This window comes from Phyllosticta capitalensis, assembly GCF_038381095.1.
Source record: "Phyllosticta capitalensis strain CBS 128856 chromosome Unknown BKA78scaffold_10, whole genome shotgun sequence".
Lineage (NCBI taxonomy): Eukaryota > Fungi > Ascomycota > Dothideomycetes > Botryosphaeriales > Phyllostictaceae > Phyllosticta > Phyllosticta capitalensis.
The window spans coordinates 1,261,598-1,278,917 of NW_027117448.1; the positions used below are offsets into that span (position 1 = coordinate 1,261,598).

The 17,320-nt window shown below is 54.1% G+C and overlaps 7 protein-coding genes across 7 annotated transcripts; 2 read left to right on the forward strand and 5 right to left on the reverse strand.

Annotated features, from left to right (window-relative positions):
* Nucleotides 1–156: 156 nt before the first annotated feature.
* Nucleotides 157–3,892, reverse strand: BKA78DRAFT_33086 (uncharacterized protein). Its single transcript, XM_066889824.1, has 8 exons — nt 3,398–3,892; nt 2,152–3,143; nt 1,927–1,955; nt 1,846–1,877; nt 1,698–1,788; nt 1,594–1,640; nt 1,440–1,540; nt 157–1,393 (listed from the first exon to the last, which is right to left on the reverse strand). The coding sequence occupies exons 1-8, from the start codon at nt 3,535–3,537 to the stop codon at nt 576–578; spliced, it is 2,250 nt and encodes a 749-aa protein (XP_066740629.1). The 5' UTR covers nt 3,538–3,892; the 3' UTR covers nt 157–575.
* On the forward strand, nt 3,790–4,648 carry BKA78DRAFT_256267 (uncharacterized protein; the record flags this gene model as incomplete). Its single annotated transcript, XM_066885072.1, has 3 exons — nt 3,790–3,848; nt 3,903–4,509; nt 4,562–4,648. The coding sequence occupies 3 exons, from the start codon at nt 3,790–3,792 to the stop codon at nt 4,646–4,648; spliced, it is 753 nt and encodes a 250-aa protein (XP_066740630.1).
* Nucleotides 4,649–4,890: 242 nt separating this feature from the next.
* Nucleotides 4,891–6,602, forward strand: BKA78DRAFT_33081 (uncharacterized protein). The gene is made up of 6 exons (XM_066889816.1): nt 4,891–5,221; nt 5,273–5,371; nt 5,439–5,553; nt 5,612–5,728; nt 5,787–6,280; nt 6,336–6,602. Exons 1-6 carry the CDS (start codon nt 5,132–5,134, stop codon nt 6,423–6,425), a joined length of 1,005 nt encoding a protein of 334 aa, XP_066740631.1. The 5' UTR covers nt 4,891–5,131; the 3' UTR covers nt 6,426–6,602.
* A 326-nt stretch (nt 6,603–6,928) lies between these two features.
* Nucleotides 6,929–7,525, reverse strand: BKA78DRAFT_298993 (uncharacterized protein; the record flags this gene model as incomplete). The annotated part of the gene is made up of 1 exon (XM_066886996.1): nt 6,929–7,525. One exon carries the CDS (start codon nt 7,523–7,525, stop codon nt 6,929–6,931), a length of 597 nt encoding a protein of 198 aa, XP_066740632.1.
* An 857-nt stretch (nt 7,526–8,382) lies between these two features.
* BKA78DRAFT_323885 (RIO1 family-domain-containing protein) lies at nt 8,383–10,588 on the reverse strand. Its single transcript, XM_066889235.1, has one exon. It carries the CDS (start codon nt 10,450–10,452, stop codon nt 8,704–8,706), a length of 1,749 nt encoding a protein of 582 aa, XP_066740633.1. The 5' UTR covers nt 10,453–10,588; the 3' UTR covers nt 8,383–8,703.
* Nucleotides 10,589–11,048: 460 nt separating this feature from the next.
* BKA78DRAFT_323887 (oxoglutarate/iron-dependent oxygenase) lies at nt 11,049–13,065 on the reverse strand. The gene is made up of 4 exons (XM_066889236.1): nt 12,711–13,065; nt 11,937–12,647; nt 11,398–11,854; nt 11,049–11,348 (listed from the first exon to the last, which is right to left on the reverse strand). Exons 1-4 carry the CDS (start codon nt 12,934–12,936, stop codon nt 11,171–11,173), a joined length of 1,572 nt encoding a protein of 523 aa, XP_066740634.1. The 5' UTR covers nt 12,937–13,065; the 3' UTR covers nt 11,049–11,170.
* A 598-nt stretch (nt 13,066–13,663) lies between these two features.
* On the reverse strand, nt 13,664–15,297 carry BKA78DRAFT_346633 (O-methyltransferase-domain-containing protein; the record flags this gene model as incomplete). Its single annotated transcript, XM_066890534.1, has 3 exons — nt 13,664–13,938; nt 14,051–14,415; nt 14,464–15,297. 3 exons carry the CDS (start codon nt 15,295–15,297, stop codon nt 13,776–13,778), a joined length of 1,362 nt encoding a protein of 453 aa, XP_066740635.1. The 3' UTR covers nt 13,664–13,775.
* Between the last annotated feature and the right edge of the window lie 2,023 nt (nt 15,298–17,320).

Below are 17,320 nucleotides of genomic sequence, written 5' to 3' on the forward strand. Positions count from 1 at the left end.
GATTGCCTGCAATGGGATTTTCGGAAGATCGAACAGTTGGGGCGTGGACAGGACTTTTATAGCGAGGAGCAGCGTGAGTTTGGCAGGAAGAGCATGACGACTAGCGTGCAAGCCATCCGCAGACACCCATGTTCCCCCGCATTCTGTAAGCAGAGAGCGTCTGGATTTTTGCCTCTGGACATGGCGACTTTTGGTGGTGCCGCAACGCCTTTCCGCATGCGGGCAAATGCAGCCGACTTGATTTTTCAGCGGCCTCGCTTTTACTACAGCCCGACGGCCATTGGCTCGCTTACTGTACTTTGGTACCTGCACCAGCGAACCCTCGAGGTCGCAATGTCAGCGCCTCTGCTCTGCACTGCATTCCCTTCCCCGCCTCCGTGCCAACACCATGCCATGGCACACATATGACGTTCCTCCCATTGGCTCCCTCTCCGCACTTGTTCTCCGGCAGCACGAGTCGCCGCAGCTTCAAACGTCCATTGTCGGCCTCCACCTCCACCTTTCCGCCCTGCCCCCCCAAACTCTGTCCTCCGCTCCTCCTTGCAAAAAGGGTCCAGCCAACCTTAATTCCCATTTCAGAACCCCATGCCCATGTCTGCATCCCACTGAGCAAAGTCCACCTCCAAAGGCAGGAACCCGCTCCAAAGCGCGTCGTCCGTTAGCTGTCCTTGGCTCGTCGCAAACTCGCCAATCGTGTTGAGATCCGTCCAGCTAAAGTCCCCAAGCTGCTCTGCCGTTGCTCCGTTGTCGTTGCCGCCCAGCGGGCTCTCGCCCACTGCTCCGCTGCCGCTGCAAGCTGACGGCGCCGGCGTCGTCTGCGACACGCCCCCCTCGCCGTACTGCTGGTACTGGTGCCCGCTGCTGCGCATGTACCCCGGCGGTTTATGCGTGTCTGCCTTTTGCCAGAGCAGCTTAAGAAGCTCTGCGTAGCGCGCCCCCATGTGCTGCGGGCCCACGGCGCTGCGCTGCAGCTTCTCAATCGTCTCGTCAATCAGCCGTCGTATGAGGCGCTCCTCGTCGCCTGCAAACACGCCCACAATCTTGGCCCGGAACAGGAACACGGCCCCGTACACCAGGTACAAGTAGAACCGCAGGGGCATGAACCGTAGCGCTGTCTCGGCCGGGATGAAGCTGTTGGCCGTCGTCAAAATCGCCTTGGCCGCATCCAGCGCCTCGAAGATGAACCGCGCGTCGCCCACTGCCCCCACGTTGTTGTAAAAGACGCGCGACGGCGATTGTGGGATGATGGGACTGCTAGCCTTGTCCTCTGCCAGCTTGGCCTGCACCCGCCGCACCGTTGCTTGAAACGCAAACGCATTCACGTACAGCCGCAGGTAGTCGTAGCTCATGACCAGCATCGCCTTGAGGTTGGGCGAGCAGCTCAAGCAGCCCCCTGGTTGCATTAGCCTCTTGTCCTCGACGCTTTCCCTGCCACTTACAAACTGCCTTCCATCCGTACGCCGCCGCTCGAAAGTCGTCTATAAACTTGACGTAGCTGCCGCTAAGATTCGACCGGAAGCTCGTCCCGACATTAGAGTATCTGTCTTCGTGTCAGTCCTGAGACCTGTCAACTCAGCGAGACGCTGCGCCTACAGGACATCATGCGCGTTGCCAAAAAGCGACGTCAACTCCAGGGTAGCCTGCTCAAGTGTTAGTAGGCGATTATTAATTTGGGCCTGCTCCAGAGCGCCGCGTACCTGAAAAATGCTTGCATAATCCTCCTCGTTGGGCCGTTGCGGCAACAAGTACGGGTAGTTTTCTCGGCGGAGTGTCGTAAGTGGTCCAGGCCTAGTCCCTTGTCAGACAATTTGGTCATCATGCTTGGGGTACATCAGTACAACTTACCCTCTTGACCAAAACGCCTTTCCTATGCGAATCTGCCGCGCGTCAGCTGCGTCTTGCCGGATGTCTGTTTGGAATGCGAACCGATATTTGTCGATCTGCTATGTAGCATGCTGTTCAACGTTAGCAGTGTACTATACGGGCGTCGTACAATCAATCAGGCAGAACACTGGAAAGGCGATGGTCGAGTTGATTCACAAAAAGACACTTTGGACCGCAACACTGAGCAAGACGAACGCAGATTCGGCACATGGACTGAACAGATGACTCCGAACAAACACGGCACACAGAGCTCCCAACACGACTCACCTGTCCAAACAAGCAGTTTGCGATTAAACTGCGGGTCCTTTCCGTCGTTGATGATTTTGAACGAGTATCTCTCCAGGCCCATGTAATATGCGAGTCGTATGGCCAGCCCGGACGAGTTCCACGCCTCTCTATCCTCCTCCCCTTTTCCGATTTTGCCCACATGCACCCTCTGTGTGAACGGTGCCCACTCGGCAAGTAGCAGCAACGCTTCTACGGCCTCGACTCCGCCGTTGCCTCCGGCCGCCAGGTCCGACATGAGAGTCTTCATGTACTCGGACGTCGACTCGTACAAGTGCATCTCCTCGCCAAGGTCTTTGGTCGCAATGACGAGAATCGCCGTCAGCAGATGCGGTTCCTTGTGGGCAAACTCGATGAGGTTAGAAACGTCAAACGCGTGGGGCGGCGCGAGCGGAAAGTATGGGTGGTAGCATGTGCGATATCTCTGGATGAGCTGCAGCATGTCATTCAACGTTAGCTTGCCTTCTGCCAGCAGCCGGTACGAGGACCTGGGGGTTGTTTCTGGCAACATGGCCCTCATGGGCGTCGAGTCCTGCGCCGCGACAGGAGTGTCCTCCTCGGCCACGCGGGCTAGGATGCCCAGCGCGTCCGAGGGGTTCTGCAAATTGTCAAACTCCATGGGGTTGGTTCCTGCGGATTGAGGTGCCGTCTCTTGAGGTGGTGGCGGTCTAGCATTATTGGTCTCAATGGTCCTAAAGTTGAGGCGCTGTTCCGTCGGCGAACCGTTTGTCGTTGTGCCAATGGTCCCGAGGCCGTGGAATCCCACACTGCTGCTGCTGTCGCCGGCGGCAGGGGGTGGAGGGGGCGGTGGCACTGAAAAGACTCCAGATGATGCTTGATGTGCTTCTCCAATCTGTGGCAGCGGTTTCTTTCTCACTCGGCGGCCTCCGCGGTTGGATCCTCCGAGAACGCATTCCAGACTTTCGCGCTTACAGCGTTGGCAAGGTAATTGTGCCTTGCCGTCCTTATAGTCCCTAAGTTTGTTGTTAAGTTTTGCTACTTTGGAAGAAGCCAACGAATCAACCGGGAACAGCAAATGAAACAAGCCTCGACACAAACGCCAACGGGATACAAGACAATGGCATTGATCTAAGCGGATGCAGGACCGTCGGCATGGGATTGGCAAACGTCATGGGGGTTCTGTCAGGCGTTCGACATGTCGTCGGCCTTTGTGTGGAGGTTTCAATCCCCGAAAGTGGATGCTCGCGCTGCAGATGGTGCTACTCACAAGTGGCATTTGGATTTGCGGCGCCGGCATATCAGACAGGCCTGGTTGACTCTCTTGCTCTTGGCCTCGTTTTCGGGCTCATTTTCTGGGGATAGAGGCTCCGAAGGAGGCACCGTCGGCGGCGGAGGCTGCATGTCCATGCTGTCAACGAAAAAGGCGACGAAGATGGAGAGTCAAAGGCCGACGCGACAGCAGAAGTAGATATTCGCCGACGGAGCCCGGCGCTGCACGGATTCTCTACCCCGCAGCGGCACCCCGATCCATCTTATTAGGCCCGCACGTCCCGATTGAGCTTGAGCTCCGCCGTGAGAGGATTGAGATCCAAAGTTGAAATACAGGACGACGGTACTGCCATCATGAGTCCCCAACCATTGCACTCCCTCAACAACGGCATGTCTCCTCCAAACGAATTGCACGGACGTCTTGCGCTGGTGACGGGCGCGTCTGGAGGGTAAACACCCTCTGTTCTGATCTCCCGATTTGGTTTTGGCTGATGCAGGGATAGAATTGGAGGTGCTTGCGCGCGGAAGCTCGCAGGATACGGGACCGACCTGGCCCTGCACTACTCCAGCAACAAGGCGTCGGTTGCAGAGCTCGCGGCCCAGCTCCAGAAAGACTACCCGGACATCAAAATCACCACTCACCAGGCCGACCTGGCCACGGACGAGGCGTTGCAGTTGTGCAAAGACGCGGCCGGCGCGCACGGCAAGCCGGTGTCAATTCTCATCAGTAACGCGGGCCGAGGAAAGAGGTTTCCGCACATCTGGGATGTGCCTGTCGAGGAATTTGATTTGACCATTGCGACAAACTTGCGCGCGACCTTTTTGCTGGCCAAGGGCGTTTCCGAGGGAATGCGAGATCAACACTGGGGGCGCATCATCTTCATATCGAGCATTGCAGCGTACGGCGCTGGCGTCAACGCTGCGCACTATGCCGCTAGCAAGGGAGGTCAGGTCGGCATGATGAAGAACCTGAGCTCCAGGCTGGCCGAGTTCGGCATCACCGTCAACGATGTCGCTCCGGCAATGATTGGGGACACGGGTCTGTTTCCCGAGACTGTTCCTGAGATTGAGAAGACGATTCCCGTGGGTAGATTTGGAAAGCCGGAAGAGGTACGCATCTTGGCCACTGCTATTCGCCGACTCGTAGACTAACGAAAGTCAGGTCGCCAATGCCGTCGAAATGTTTTGCAAGACGCCGTATATAACCGGACAATCACTGATTGTGGCTGGAGGACTCAACCACAAGTAGGGATGCTAGCGTTGATGGAGCGTGGGATTAATGGCGTTTGGCGCGCTTGGGAGTGAAAACAACATGGGTCGCGAAGAGGATTGGAACTGTAGAGATGTTGGTCGAGACAATCGAGACTCCACGCAATGCGGCTGAATTGTTGTTCTGTGATGGAGTTGTGGATGACTCGGGTGGTGGATCCCGGAGGAGAGGTGGTTGGTGAGTGATGGGCAGGGTCCACAGCTCCCCAGCTTTGGTGAGCGGAGCGCCGCCCGCCGGCTTTTGAAAATGGACCCGCAGCACGTCACACGTCCTCCCGCTACAGAGTACTGCCGTGCCTGACCCGGCCAAGCTATGAACCGATCCATGCCCTCTTTCACGATTGTTTACCCGCGTGGTGACAGGAACATGGCTGCTCAAATACCATTCAATTCCCCGACTTGATCTGTTCAACATACTCCCTCTCACACCTCTCCAACACCTCTCCACCCTCACCAACCCGCCATGTCGTCTGGGAAGCAAGCTCTACTCATTGGCGATCTTGTTCACGCAAGACGCGAGTGGGAAGAGCTCAATTCATTGGTCGGATTGCTGGTCAGTTCGACGCCAAAAACTCCCACTCCAACTCCCTGACCTCCCATACAGGAGTTTCCCGACGGCACTCGCGACGACTTCCTCTCAAACCTCCGCAGCGGAAAGTACGACAACGTCGTCGGTCTCTACAGGAGCAACGATTCCACCAAAGTACGTTTGGTGTCTTCGGACCTCGGACCTTGCCGACTTGCGCCCATACTAATCAAATCGCCTACAGTATACTGGCCCCTTCGATGCGGAGCTGGTAAACGCGCTTCCAAAGTCTCTCAAATACATCTGCCACAACGGCGCAGGCTACGACAACATTGACGTAGGCGCGTGTAGCGCAAGAGGTGAGCGAGATGCGGGAGCTTAAACCAGGGTACGACTTTTGGGCTAAACGCGGATCAGGCATCTCCGTCGCCAACACGCCCGTTGCCGTCAACGACGCAACTGCCGACATTGCCCTTTTCCTTCTGCTTGGAGCTCTTCGACGCGTCACTATTCCCTTCACCGCCGTACGACAAGGCAAGTTTTGGCGCAATCTTTCCTGTTAAGATGACGCCCTCTCTGACACTTGCCCTAGGTCAATGGAGAGGATCGAGCTTTCGAATTGGCCATGACCCGCGTCAAAAGACGCTCGGAATCCTTGGCATGGGGGGCATAGGACGAGCCGTCGGTGTGCGCGCCGCTGCGTTTGGCATGAAGATTCAGTACCACAACCGGTCGCGACTATCGCTGGAGCTGGAGGCGGCTGGCGGAAACGCTTCCTACGTTTCCTTCGACGAGCTGATTCGCACCTCCGACGTCATTAGCGTGAACCTCAGCCTAACCCCTGCGACAAGACACATCATTGGACGTCCAGAGTTTGCCAACATGAAGGATGGTGTCGTCATTGTCAACACCGCAAGAGGTCCAGTGATAGACGAGGCCGCGCTCGTCGAAGCTTTGGACAATGGCAAGGTTTACAGTGCTGGGTTGGACGTGTTTGAAGAAGAGCCAAAGATCCACCCTGGTTTGTTGAAGAACGAAAATGTGGTGTTACTGCCGCACATTGGAACTGCAACGATAGAGACTCAGGTACGTCATTATTCCTTTTCCGCACTGGATTCGGCACTAACGAACATTATTCAAGCACGATATGGAGATCCTGGTGCTCGACAATCTGAAGCTCGCCATACAAGAGGGCAAGCTCTTGACCCAAGTTCCAGAACAAACAAGATGAGATGAGACGTAGTAATTTTGGCGGCAACTGCAAAGCATGTGAGGCTAAGGTCCCAACGGTCTTATTAGAGAAGATACAGGATATACAGAGCAAAGGGCAGCCTAGAATTTTTCGGATCAATGAGACACCTTGTTTGTGAGTCGTTCTACGAGGCTGTTGGACACTTCAAATCGTTTTCAAAGAGCTAGACCCCCAGGAAAAGCAACAACCGTACAAGAACCTCGGCGGCGACGGCTACGATCAAAAGGACAACCAGGACCCCGAACGTGAAAGAGCATCGTGGACTCACTCCGAAGACCACGCCTTGTCCCTTAAACGCTCCGATGGAAAGCTGACGAACTTCTGTCCTCCCTTTATTATCCTTCGCGCGAGAGATTGACACGATATGTTTCTGCAACATATCTCAACTCCACCTCATGGGCGCAATAGCCAACACTGCCATTTTGTCAGTGCGCAGCCCTGAGGAGACCAATCAACCTTGACGATTTACTCACCGACTGCGCTTACTCTCTCTCTTCTTCCTCTCCTTCCTCCTCCTGCTCCTCCTCCTCCTCCTCCTCTTCATCTTCCTCATCTTCCTCCATACAATTGAAGTACCGGCCCTCAGGATCCCACATATGCGCCGGCACCTCGTCCTCATCCGCCTCCAAAATCTGCTCCCTAATCTTCCTATAACTGACCTTGTGGCCCTCCTTCTCCAACTCATCAACCACCTCATCCAGCCACTCAAACACAACCCGGCGCGTCACCGTGGGATTTCCCGGATTGAGTCTTTCGCACAGCTGCACCCACGCGTCATGCTCGAGCATGTCGAACGGGCTGCCGGACCCGACGATGGCTTTGGCGCCCGCGCGCTGCAGCAGGTAGGCGGGGAAGAGCTGGAGGCTGTCTTGTTCGACGCTGTCGTCGTAGGAGGGGCAGGCTGACAGATGCGCGCGCAGTGCCTTGGCGTCGGAGACGTCGTGCGTGTAGGTCTGACAGTGCAGGCAGATGCAGAGGCCGTGGGCGGCGGGAGGGGGTTCCAGAGGGTGGAAGTGGTAGGGTGGCGGGCCGGGGGGCAGCGAGTGCCGCGTCGAGGCTGACCAGGTGGGTTGGCCCATGGTCGTGTCGTGTCGTCGGGTTTGGAAATGTGTGGTGGTTTTAAGATGTGAGGATTGAGATGGATGGTGGATCGTTGACCGTGATGATCTTGGTTGGCGGCGGTAGGAATTTATGTCGACTCCAGGGCGGACGCAGCTCGTCTACAGAGACCGGCAGGGGATATTATATACGTTTTGGCGGTGGTCCAGATCACTGACTGGCGCTGTTGTTGGGGACGGTCAGGTCAGTCCAATCTGAAATTTGCGGGAACAGGATCGATGAGTGGTTATACTTATGCCGGTACCGAGTAATCGCATCAATCCGCCCAAATTTCGACTTTGGACCAGGTAGATTCCAAGCGGATTGACTCTGACTTCAAATAACGAAAAAAAAAAAAAACACTTGAGATTCATTGAAAGATAGGCAGCATTTTGTAGGTGGGCCACGGCAACTCTATTTCCAGGGCGAGTGTGCTGTGTGCAAATTTTTGCTCGCGAATTTGTTTCAACCGCATGCAACCACCAGCATGTTAGCCGGCTGAGATAGTTAGATGATGGTTAAAACGATCTGGTTGGTTGGATGGATCGCATGTCCTGAATTGGAAAGTTGTGACGTCATACCGGACCCTTTCATTTGCAAGGGGGTTTTCTTTTCACTTGCCTACCTGACGTTTGATTCTTGGTTTTTAGTGAGTGTGGGCTGCGCTGCGCTGCGTTGAATGTACGTGGTGCTCTTGATGCAGTTTTCCTTCGGGATGACTGAGGCAACAACACGTGCGAAGGAGAATTGCCATGAGTCGTGGCGACCTCAGGCGTGAGAAGTCGCCAGGGGGGATCATAAATCAAGAGGTCAGGGGGTGATGCTCTCATGTGTGCTATCAGACCCCTGACCCCCTGGCTTTCCGTCTTTAGCGGCTTCACCACTTCGCAGGCGCCGATGGACTGATCGACTGAGCACTTGAAGTATTTTGTTTCTTTCTCTCGTCCTTTTCCCCCCTTTTACCAAAAAAGCATGGTATTGGCTCGTCAGTCCCTTTTGGTTGTGAAACCCTCGCTATGCTATCAAAACGCGTCCTTAGGCCACTGTTTCATCAGATTCCTCGGTCAGCATTTTCTTGATGCGTTTGAACAGTCCTGGCATGAAAAAGAAATTTGAATCCTCGCTTTTATTCCTTCCAAAAGGACAAAACCCAGCCCATTTATTTCTTGCCCTTGCTGCCCCGCTCCACAAGCTTCTTCTTCACGTGCTTGGGCATCTTGGTCTTCCGCTTCTCGCGTCGCTCCTCCTTGATCGCCGCCTTGTGCGCCTTCTTCTCCTCCTTGTCCTCGAAGCGGCGGCCACGCGGCTGGTGGGGCTCCTTTTCGACCCACTCTCTGCCTTCACCGTCCTCCTCGTCACTTCCAGCATCCTCATCGTCGTCCCCTTCTTCGTCGGAGCCAGAGGCCGATTGGGCGGCCCCGGCAGCTTCCCCAGCATCGTGACCGTTGGCCTTCGTCGCTAGCAGGTTGCCGTAGACGAGGTTGGCGCCCTCGCCTCGGCCAACGAGTTCGGCATCGCGCTCGATGTCGTAGACTTGCTCGAGCGTCTGAGGAATGTATTGCTTGCGGAAGACCTCGTTGTCGACCTCGTCGTCCTTAATTTGGCCATTACCGTCCTCGAGCGCATCCGCGCCCTCGCTGCGCCGCTTCCATGCTTCTTCCAGCGTCTTCTCCATGCCCGGCACATCGGTGGGCGATGCCGAGTCGGTCACAAAGGCGAAGACGATGCGGTCCGGCAGGACGTCGACGCCGCGCGAGCGGAAAAAGTCGCCGACGTTGCGGATGTCCATGCGCAGGAACTCGAGGGCGTGCGGGTGGTCATGCTCGACTGATTGCGACACGTCAATCATGTAGATTTTGTGCTCGTGGTAGAGAAGGTTGTATTCGGACAAGTCAGCGTGAACAAGTCGGCATACTTGGTACATCATGCGCATGTAGCCGAGCAATTGCACGTAGAGCGCTTTCCAGCGCGCCTCGATTGCTTCAGAGTCCTCAAGATTCAATGTTGAGGGAACGTCGCGAAGCCGTGGTGCTGGCCAGCCTTTACGGTCACCCAGAAAGCCCATGACCAAAACGTGTAGTCGCAGGTAGATGGGCTCCGGGCAAGGGATTCCAGCTGCGTGCAGACGCTTCAGATTGCGCATCTCCTTTTCTGCCCAGACCTTGACCATTGCGCGGTTGTTTGATTTGGAGTATCCAGAGCGGAAGCGGAACTCGCCCGTCACGTACTTGTCGCGGTCCTTGAAGACGAGGATTGAGGTCTTGTAAATTTTGATGGCGCGATGGATCGGAGGCGAGCCCTCATCAGGCGTTGACAGCGCATGGTATACATTCGCCTCCTTGCCAGTCGAAACGCAGCCATGGATTGACGATACAATGTTGCGGTTGATCATTTGCAAGAGCAGCATTCGCGTCCGTGGGTCCAGCACTTGCTCTGACGTCGCCCTATCGGACTTGTCCTTGTCTGTGTTCTCCCTACGTCCATATTTTGTATCGTCAAGCTTGATTTTGCTTGCGTGAACGCTCAGCGAGCGAACTTGATCGTCAATCGAGGATTTCGTGTTTGCGCTCGGCTTTTGTGGGTTCGTCTTGGGCTTTTGAGATTCGGGTATCGAGTTGTCATGAAGTTTACGCTGTCGGTTATAGACTTTGGTGTAGTCGTTTGGGTTTGCGACGCCCAGCGAGTCGGCGGCAAAGTCATCGTCGACCTCTTCATCTTCGAAGATGTCGTCGTAATCTTCGTCTTCGGAATACTCGTTTTGCGGGGCGTCGTTTGCAGCGTCTGATGTTTGAGTTCCGGACAGAGAGACACCGCCTTCTACCCGCTCATAGCCTTGGTTGGGGACATAATCGTAGGCGGGTTCGTTTGGTGCCGCCGGCGATGCGTGGTGTGGCGAGCCCGAGGCCATGGTAGAATGGGGATTTTGGAAGAGCCTTGGGCCAAGGGTCGATTCCAATGAGTCCGGATGGTGGTTGTGAATTCGACAAGTGGAACGTCGAATACTGGTAACCAGAAAGGCTTGTCGCGTGGAGTTTGGCCTGCAGCGAGTGACAATGGTGGTAATGGCACAAAAATAATTCCACGGCAATTCAGTCATTCCAGCCCTACGCTAGCCGCTTACAGAGGGCGGTCAGCGCTCCAGGGCTCCGCCATCGCCGTTCTTTCTTGCGCACTCGTCCGCAACCTTCGCAATCCAATGCAAGATCATGGTCTCGAATCGCCGCCGACCGTCGTTCCGCCTGACTTCACGATGATCTTACGATCAGTCCTTGCGGAAGGTATCTTCATGCATGCATCTCGACACAGCTGCAAATCACCGGAGACTGCTCTGAGCCTGCCTTGTTTCCCAAGTCGTTTCTTTTTCAATCACCTGCTGCCATCACACCGAGTGCGGTATGGTTAGTACATCAGATTGGTCCAAATCTTCGAATAGACCAGCAATCCTCACCTCTCCGGGTCTGGCCGGGACGGACCGAGCCGCCTCCTCGGCTTTACCCCTTAGTCTATCCCGATTTCCACGTCCTTGCTGCCCAGGAAAGCGTGTAGATGAGAGAGATGAAACAAAAGATGTCAATTTTTGAAATAATTGGCTCTAAAGACGATATCCCCCTGCCCAAACTTCCATTCTAGTTCGCCTTCGGCTTGACGAGAACCCTGACTCCCTTGCTGTCCAACCTGGGTCTTGGGACAATAATATCAGCTGCGACCTCAATATCAGTGATGTCAGTCTCGAACAGCTCGAGCCGACCTTCGAATCTTCGCAACACAGTGGGAAGGGCAAGGTAGAGCTCAGCATAGCCCAGCCTACAAACAATCAGTAACCACAACATCAAAGATGCGACCGTCCACTTACTGAAGTCCTAGACACATCCTGGTTCCCTTGGAGAAACTCAAAAGGTAGGCGTCAAGATCTCTCCTCTTCTGGCCGTCCTCATCCAGCCACCTTTCGGGCCTAAACTCGTCTGCATCCTCTCCCCAGATGTTCTTGTCGTGATGGACGATCAGCGAAGACATTCCAACGGCCACACCTGGTGGGATGACTTTTTCGATCTTGCCGTCTGTACTCCTGAAGATCATCGGCTCGACGGGAGAGACGCGCGGAAGACGAGTCACAAGGCCGTAGCTAAGGCGAAGTCCCTCGAAAATGGTCGCTGTCAGGTATTGGAGCCTCTCCAGCGATGCTTGTGAGGGTATTTCATCGGGATTGGGGAAGATGGGGACAATCTCGTCCATGAGCTTCTTCATGATCCTTGGCTTCGTGAAGATGTGGAAGAAGATGACGGCCAGCGTCCAGGTAACAGTTTCAGTTCCTGGTGACCCATTAGCGCTCGCACTCGGCAGCAGAAAATGCATGTCGACAACGATCTCAGGGGGATCTAAGGAAACACGTACCAGCGCCAATGACTGACTGGCCCTCCTGCCACAGTCTTTCCACGGACTTCTCATACGCCGGAAGGTTGCTCTCCACAAGTTCGTGGAAGACGGTCGTGCCCATATCGGTCTTGGGCTTTTCACCAGCTGCCACCTCCGCCTCGACACGCTTGATGTTTTCGATAGCATTGTTCTGCAGTTTGAAGTACTCTGCAAATTCAGGCGCCATCTTGACGGTCACACTCTCCGGCAACGACTCAAGAAAAGTTCCAACCCAGGGCCACTGCTTGCAAACCGGACTCGACTTCAAGCCAGCTTCGAGCGTGATGCGCACGTCATTCCTGAAGTCGTCGACGTCCAGCAGCTTCGTGTCGATTCCAAAGGCGTACAGGGACACGACGTCCGTGGTGAAGCAGCTGATTGCCGCGTCGAAGACTATCGGCTGCCCTGTGCCAGCGTTCTGCTCTAGCCTCTCGCAAAACTTGTTCAAGAGCCGGACAATGGTCGGCTCGAGCTTGGCGACGCTTGCCTTGGAGAAGAAGCGGTTCATAGCGCCGCGACGGATACGATGAAGGTCATGAGTGACTGTTCCAAAGGCTGACTCTCCAAGGTTAAGACTTTTGGTGGCAGCCAGGTACTTCTCCCTCTTCCTGTTGCCGCTCGCGTAGAGAGTGTCAATGAAAGAAGGGTCAGAAACGTGCAGCTCTGTCGGAGTGATGCGAATGATGGGACCTTCCAATCATCAGCGTCTGAATGCAAAGAAAGTCCTGGCATCGACTTTAGGGTATTCCTTACCATATTCTTTGTGAAGCTCTGCGATCTTGAACTGGAATCGGTAGGGTTGCCACCAGTCGTAATAAAATTCGTAGAAATAGGTCAATGCCGCAAGCTTGGGACCGGGGAATTTGGCGATGTTGGAAAAGTACAGCCGGTAGATTGCGACTGATGCAAAGTAGACAACCGCAGATGCAGCGAGAATCTCAAATGGGCGCTCGCCCAATAACTTCAAGAGTCCTATCATTGTCGGGGATAGGAGGCTGCAGCGCTTGGTATGCCGCTCAAGGTTTCCACTCGTTCCGGAGCGTCCGCGCTGCTCCAGATATATTCGTGAAGACCGCGGCTGGTATCTGCGATTCTTGGAGAGAGATCCCAGAATGCAGTCTCCTTTGCATTTGCGAGTCCTTCTTAGCTTAAGTACGAAAGTACCCTTTTGTACGTCCAATCGGCGATATTGCAATACTGCAACCCCACTCCCTCATTTTGGGGGCTGATACAGAGTCCAGAAGCAATACCACGAATTGCATGTTCACTAATTGGCCATACGTTAGCAATAGAGGCGAACAGACACGGAAGCGGCAGTCTACTCCGAGGAGCATCACGAAGATCATTTTGTCTGCGATAACACCACGTGAAAATCCCTGAAATGCGACTATGTGAAGAAATGGGCTTCATAGAGGTTAATTCTCACCCAAAACTTTTCTTTCCCGAAAACTGCGTCAAAGGAGCATTGGATTTCTGACATTGAGCAGATTAGCGAGAGGCTTGTCGAAGCCCTGAATCCTGCGAATTCTCGGCCCCCAATTTCGACATGACCTGTCAAGAGCGTGTTCCCCACATCCGTGCGGAAAACGTTACCAACTAGTAGGCACTGGGCCTAAACCTGGAGCTATGTCCGGAGGGTCGTCAGAGTTTACCGGCGAATCAGGGTCTTACGGCATGATCTTCCCGAGACAAAAACATCTGACCAGCGAATGAAGAAGTTTGATTACTGTGTAAGGGACGAGATAAAATGCTGCATCTTATCGTGTGCTGATGCGACAAGGAAACATGCATGCAGTGGCAAGCCTCAGCTGCAGGGCCTCAAGCCTTCAGCGATAGAGACATCAGCGAGAGAATGCTTCCTGGGAGGGCAGACACTGTTTCTAGCTTCAGGCGCGAGTCTGCTTGCTTGAACAATGCTTCCCAGTCCTCAGCGTCTCGCTCGCGAGCATTGTTCAAAACCATCATGGCCAAGTCCATGCTCCTGTGAGATGAAAGCAGTTAGCAATTGCATAAGGTTGATGTGCTTTGCACATTGCTCTTCGCATCTTCAAGTCCTCGCATCCACGATGACCCCGGAGAACACAGACACTTACCTGAGCGCTCTGTCTTGAGCAATCGGTATGGTTCCAGGTGTGGGCAGCACCCCGTCGAGAATGAAGATTCGAGCACCGGGCTTCATAGCCCTCACAATGCTCTTCAAAATCTTGGTGGCATACTTGTCGGCCCAGTTGTGGAGAATGAGACTGAGGAAATAGACATCCGCATCGTGAACAGGCTGCGGCTCCCCGAAAAAGTCGTAGGCTTGAAAAGAGACCTTGCCCGCAAGGTTGCTCGGCAAGGAGGGTACGACGGTCGCGTTGGCCTCCTTGATGACGGACTCAAGGTCTTGGACAACAAAAGTCATTTCTGGATTTTTCTGCGCAATCGTCATGCTGTTGTGGCCGCGGCTACCGCCCACCTGTATCGATTGTCAGTTTGCATTTAAAGCGGAGCATGAGACACTTACATCAACCAGCTTTGCTTTTCCAAGACTTGCCCAATCGTATGCGTCCGCAACATTCTGAGTTCCATATCCTGCGTTGTCGTTGATTGCTTTCATCGCGCGTGAGAACCTTGCGACTCTCTCGGGGCCACCCTCATCGGTCAGGTAGGTGTAAAAGTCCTTTCCCTTGGTGTTGTAAGCCAGGCCATATGCTGATTGTGAAGGCTCCTGGGCTGCAGGACCGTATTTCTCGATCGCGTCGATGGCTTTCTCGACAGCAGGAAAGGCTTCCTCGATCCCGAGACCGACCAAATCGTTCATCTGAGCAGTGATCATCCGGGCCGAACTCGCAGTATGCGCAACACGTCCCGGTACTGGCTCGCAGAAGATCATGCTGGAAGCGCAAGTCCGGACCATTCTCTTCAGGTCCGAAGTAGCGACAGGGTACCCTGCTGCGCTTGCATTGGCTGCCAGCTCGTCATAGCTGATGGTGGGCACTTCGGTTCCAGGTGGAGCCTCTGGCGATGCCAAAGGGACAAATGAGGCAATCTTGTAGCGGTAGACGTAGCGGAATGCTATAATCTCCAAGTATTGGAAGAGGTGATACGTGAGATATTCCGCCGGTCCATGTGCCAAAGCACGCAGCATCTCCGCTGCGCTCAGGAGTTCGTGCTGGGCATTGAGAACGGTTTGATCCGTGGTGTCGGGGGGAAACAGCGTCTGTGGAGCATTCGCGTCAAAAGATGGTTGTGGGAGCCCCGTCTTCTTCAAGTGTTCTGAAATCACCTGAGCAGAAGACTGTACAGTGTTCGCCAGGATTGTGAGCTTGTCCTGCTTTTGAATGGCTTGAGCGACCATGATTGAAAGTGTTTCGTTGAGATTGGATCTGTACGTGTTGTTGAAGGTAGAGTGAGAAGTGATCATGAGCCAGCGGCCCCCTCATATATAATGTCCATAGCTATCCCTCCAGAAGATCATACGCCTTTTGGGGAAACCATCCGAGCGCATTGGTCTACTGCTCCTTGGACAAATTGCGAGTAGCCGTGGTTGTTACTGCGGACACTGGTGGAGAGGCTGGCCATCTAGTTGCTGTCCGCGTTGGGCGGGACGAGGCTAGTGCCTGGTGAGACCTAAGCGCCAGGTTAACATCCGCTTTTCACCGGATATCAACGCAATAGCGCATGCATAGGGAGTCGACAGCGCGCGGACATTCCGACTCTAATAGTCAGTGATCACGCAAACAAAAGCGTCGGTAATTTTCCAAAAATTGGTGACGACACTCGGCCGGCTCGCATCACAATGCGAGTCTAGTCGTATGGAATGCGTCCGCAAGAAGGCTTCGGTTGACCGAAGAAAATATTTATGCAAGCACCGAGACTTGTCGATAAACGTTGGGATCGGCTATTCGCTCTGCAAAGGATACATTGGAGCAGCTCATTAGCAGTTAGCACCAGCCACGGTAGCAAATTCAACGGTAGCACTCGACCCAATTTTTGTCCGGGTTACATTCATTCATAGAGGAAAGACCGAACAATACAGGATGATAGGGCCGAATCTTTGAATTTGTGTCGTCTGGTCCACATCCGTGTTGATCGATGGATTGGGAAATGTTCTCCACCCAAGCTGCGGGAATGGAATAGAGAAAAGAAAAGGGTTTAGGATGCAAGGCAAGTGCAGATGCCGTAGCTTGCCACTTACTGCGAGAAGAGAACTTGAAAATTCAGAAGCTTGATGTCAAGGCCCTCTTTTTGTTGAACTCGGAATCATAGCTTATGGCTGACAGAATGAAGCCCTTTGACGAGGAGACTGGGGTATTACGCCTTATGCCCAATGTCCATGGAGAGATGTCGTTCTATCCATGGGGACTTGTGACTGGTTGATCCGACTTTCACGACTTACCTGGAGCAGGTACCTGAATGATAACTTAAGCCCAGACTGGATTTCGCATCCAGAGGTCAATCAAAAGTGTTCTTAAGCCGGCATGCGGCTAGTCGTGAAGACTTCGGAAGCGTCTTCAGACATTCCGCTGGGAAAGATGCGTGGTTCGCCATGCCGAAGACGCTGAGGCAACAGGATGAAGTCGGTCGTCTTGAGAAAGTGCAAGACGTCTGTTTTGTCTCGCCAGGCCATGCCTATTTAGGATTAGCCCTTCGCCCCGCTGTTGGTGGTCACACAGTAAACCTCAGAGCCTCTTCGGACCTCGCATCTATCCTCGCCCCGAATCATTCTCTCATGCACAATTGTTGTTTTCTTATACTGCCACTAGTTCTATCGCTCGGCTGACTTCACAAATCCGAGGTCAGATGAGAATGCGGTAGAGAGGCTAACCGCTGATGAATGTTGCACAATCTACGATCGATCCTTGACAACGGAACCTCAATGCGAACTGGCTGTTTCTACACTCATGGATCCTCGCGCGCCTCCAGGGCGCGTATTGAGTTTCATTGTCAATTTTTCAACGCCAGCATTGCTCTCGAATGAACAACCTGCCACATTGGCTGACAGCAACAATTCGAACTTCGCGTTGCAGAACTGCTCTGCTCATCCTGGTCATCCACTCATAGTGGCGGCGCTCCGAACGCTCCTGCGCGAAACTTGCAGCCTATCAATGGGGGCCTGGACAATGACATCTCCTAGTCACGCGCGGAGTAAAAAGTCCTCCTAGAGACTCTGCCCGAAGAGCATCTTGAATGGCTTGATTTGAGAGTGAAGCAACTGATACCGCGCTATCACCGAACGGATCCAGTGTACGCAAGCGCCCCGATAATCACTTCAGGAAAATGGGTATAGCCCGGAAGCGCAGCCGGCTTGTACCGCCAAGTTCCGTGTGCAACATCACGAGCCACAGGATGCCATCGGGTTTTTCTACAGGCAACTACGC

Bases quoted from the DNA above. Each gene is read 5' to 3' on its own strand.
- BKA78DRAFT_33086 (XM_066889824.1), bottom strand. From the start codon at position 3,537: ATGGACATGCAGCCTCCGCCGCCGACGGTGCCTCCTTCGGAGCCTCTA. The intron at 3,144-3,397 runs GTGAGTAGCACC...CAACAAACTTAG, and splicing joins CGCAAATCCAAATGCCACTT to GGACTATAAGGACGGCAAGG. The intron at 1,789-1,845 runs GTAAGTTGTACT...ACAAGGGACTAG, and splicing joins AAGGCGTTTTGGTCAAGAGG to GCCTGGACCACTTACGACAC.
- BKA78DRAFT_33081 (XM_066889816.1), top strand. From the start codon at position 5,132: ATGTCGTCTGGGAAGCAAGCTCTACTCATTGGCGATCTTGTTCACGCA. The intron at 5,729-5,786 runs GCAAGTTTTGGC...CACTTGCCCTAG, and splicing joins CTTCACCGCCGTACGACAAG to GTCAATGGAGAGGATCGAGC. The intron at 6,281-6,335 runs GTACGTCATTAT...ACATTATTCAAG, and splicing joins CTGCAACGATAGAGACTCAG to CACGATATGGAGATCCTGGT.
- BKA78DRAFT_323885 (XM_066889235.1), bottom strand. From the start codon at position 10,452: ATGGCCTCGGGCTCGCCACACCACGCATCGCCGGCGGCACCAAACGAA.
- BKA78DRAFT_323887 (XM_066889236.1), bottom strand. From the start codon at position 12,936: ATGATAGGACTCTTGAAGTTATTGGGCGAGCGCCCATTTGAGATTCTC. The intron at 11,855-11,936 runs GTACGTGTTTCC...ATGGGTCACCAG, and splicing joins CCAGTCAGTCATTGGCGCTG to GAACTGAAACTGTTACCTGG. The intron at 11,349-11,397 runs GTAAGTGGACGG...GATTGTTTGTAG, and splicing joins AGGATGTGTCTAGGACTTCA to GCTGGGCTATGCTGAGCTCT.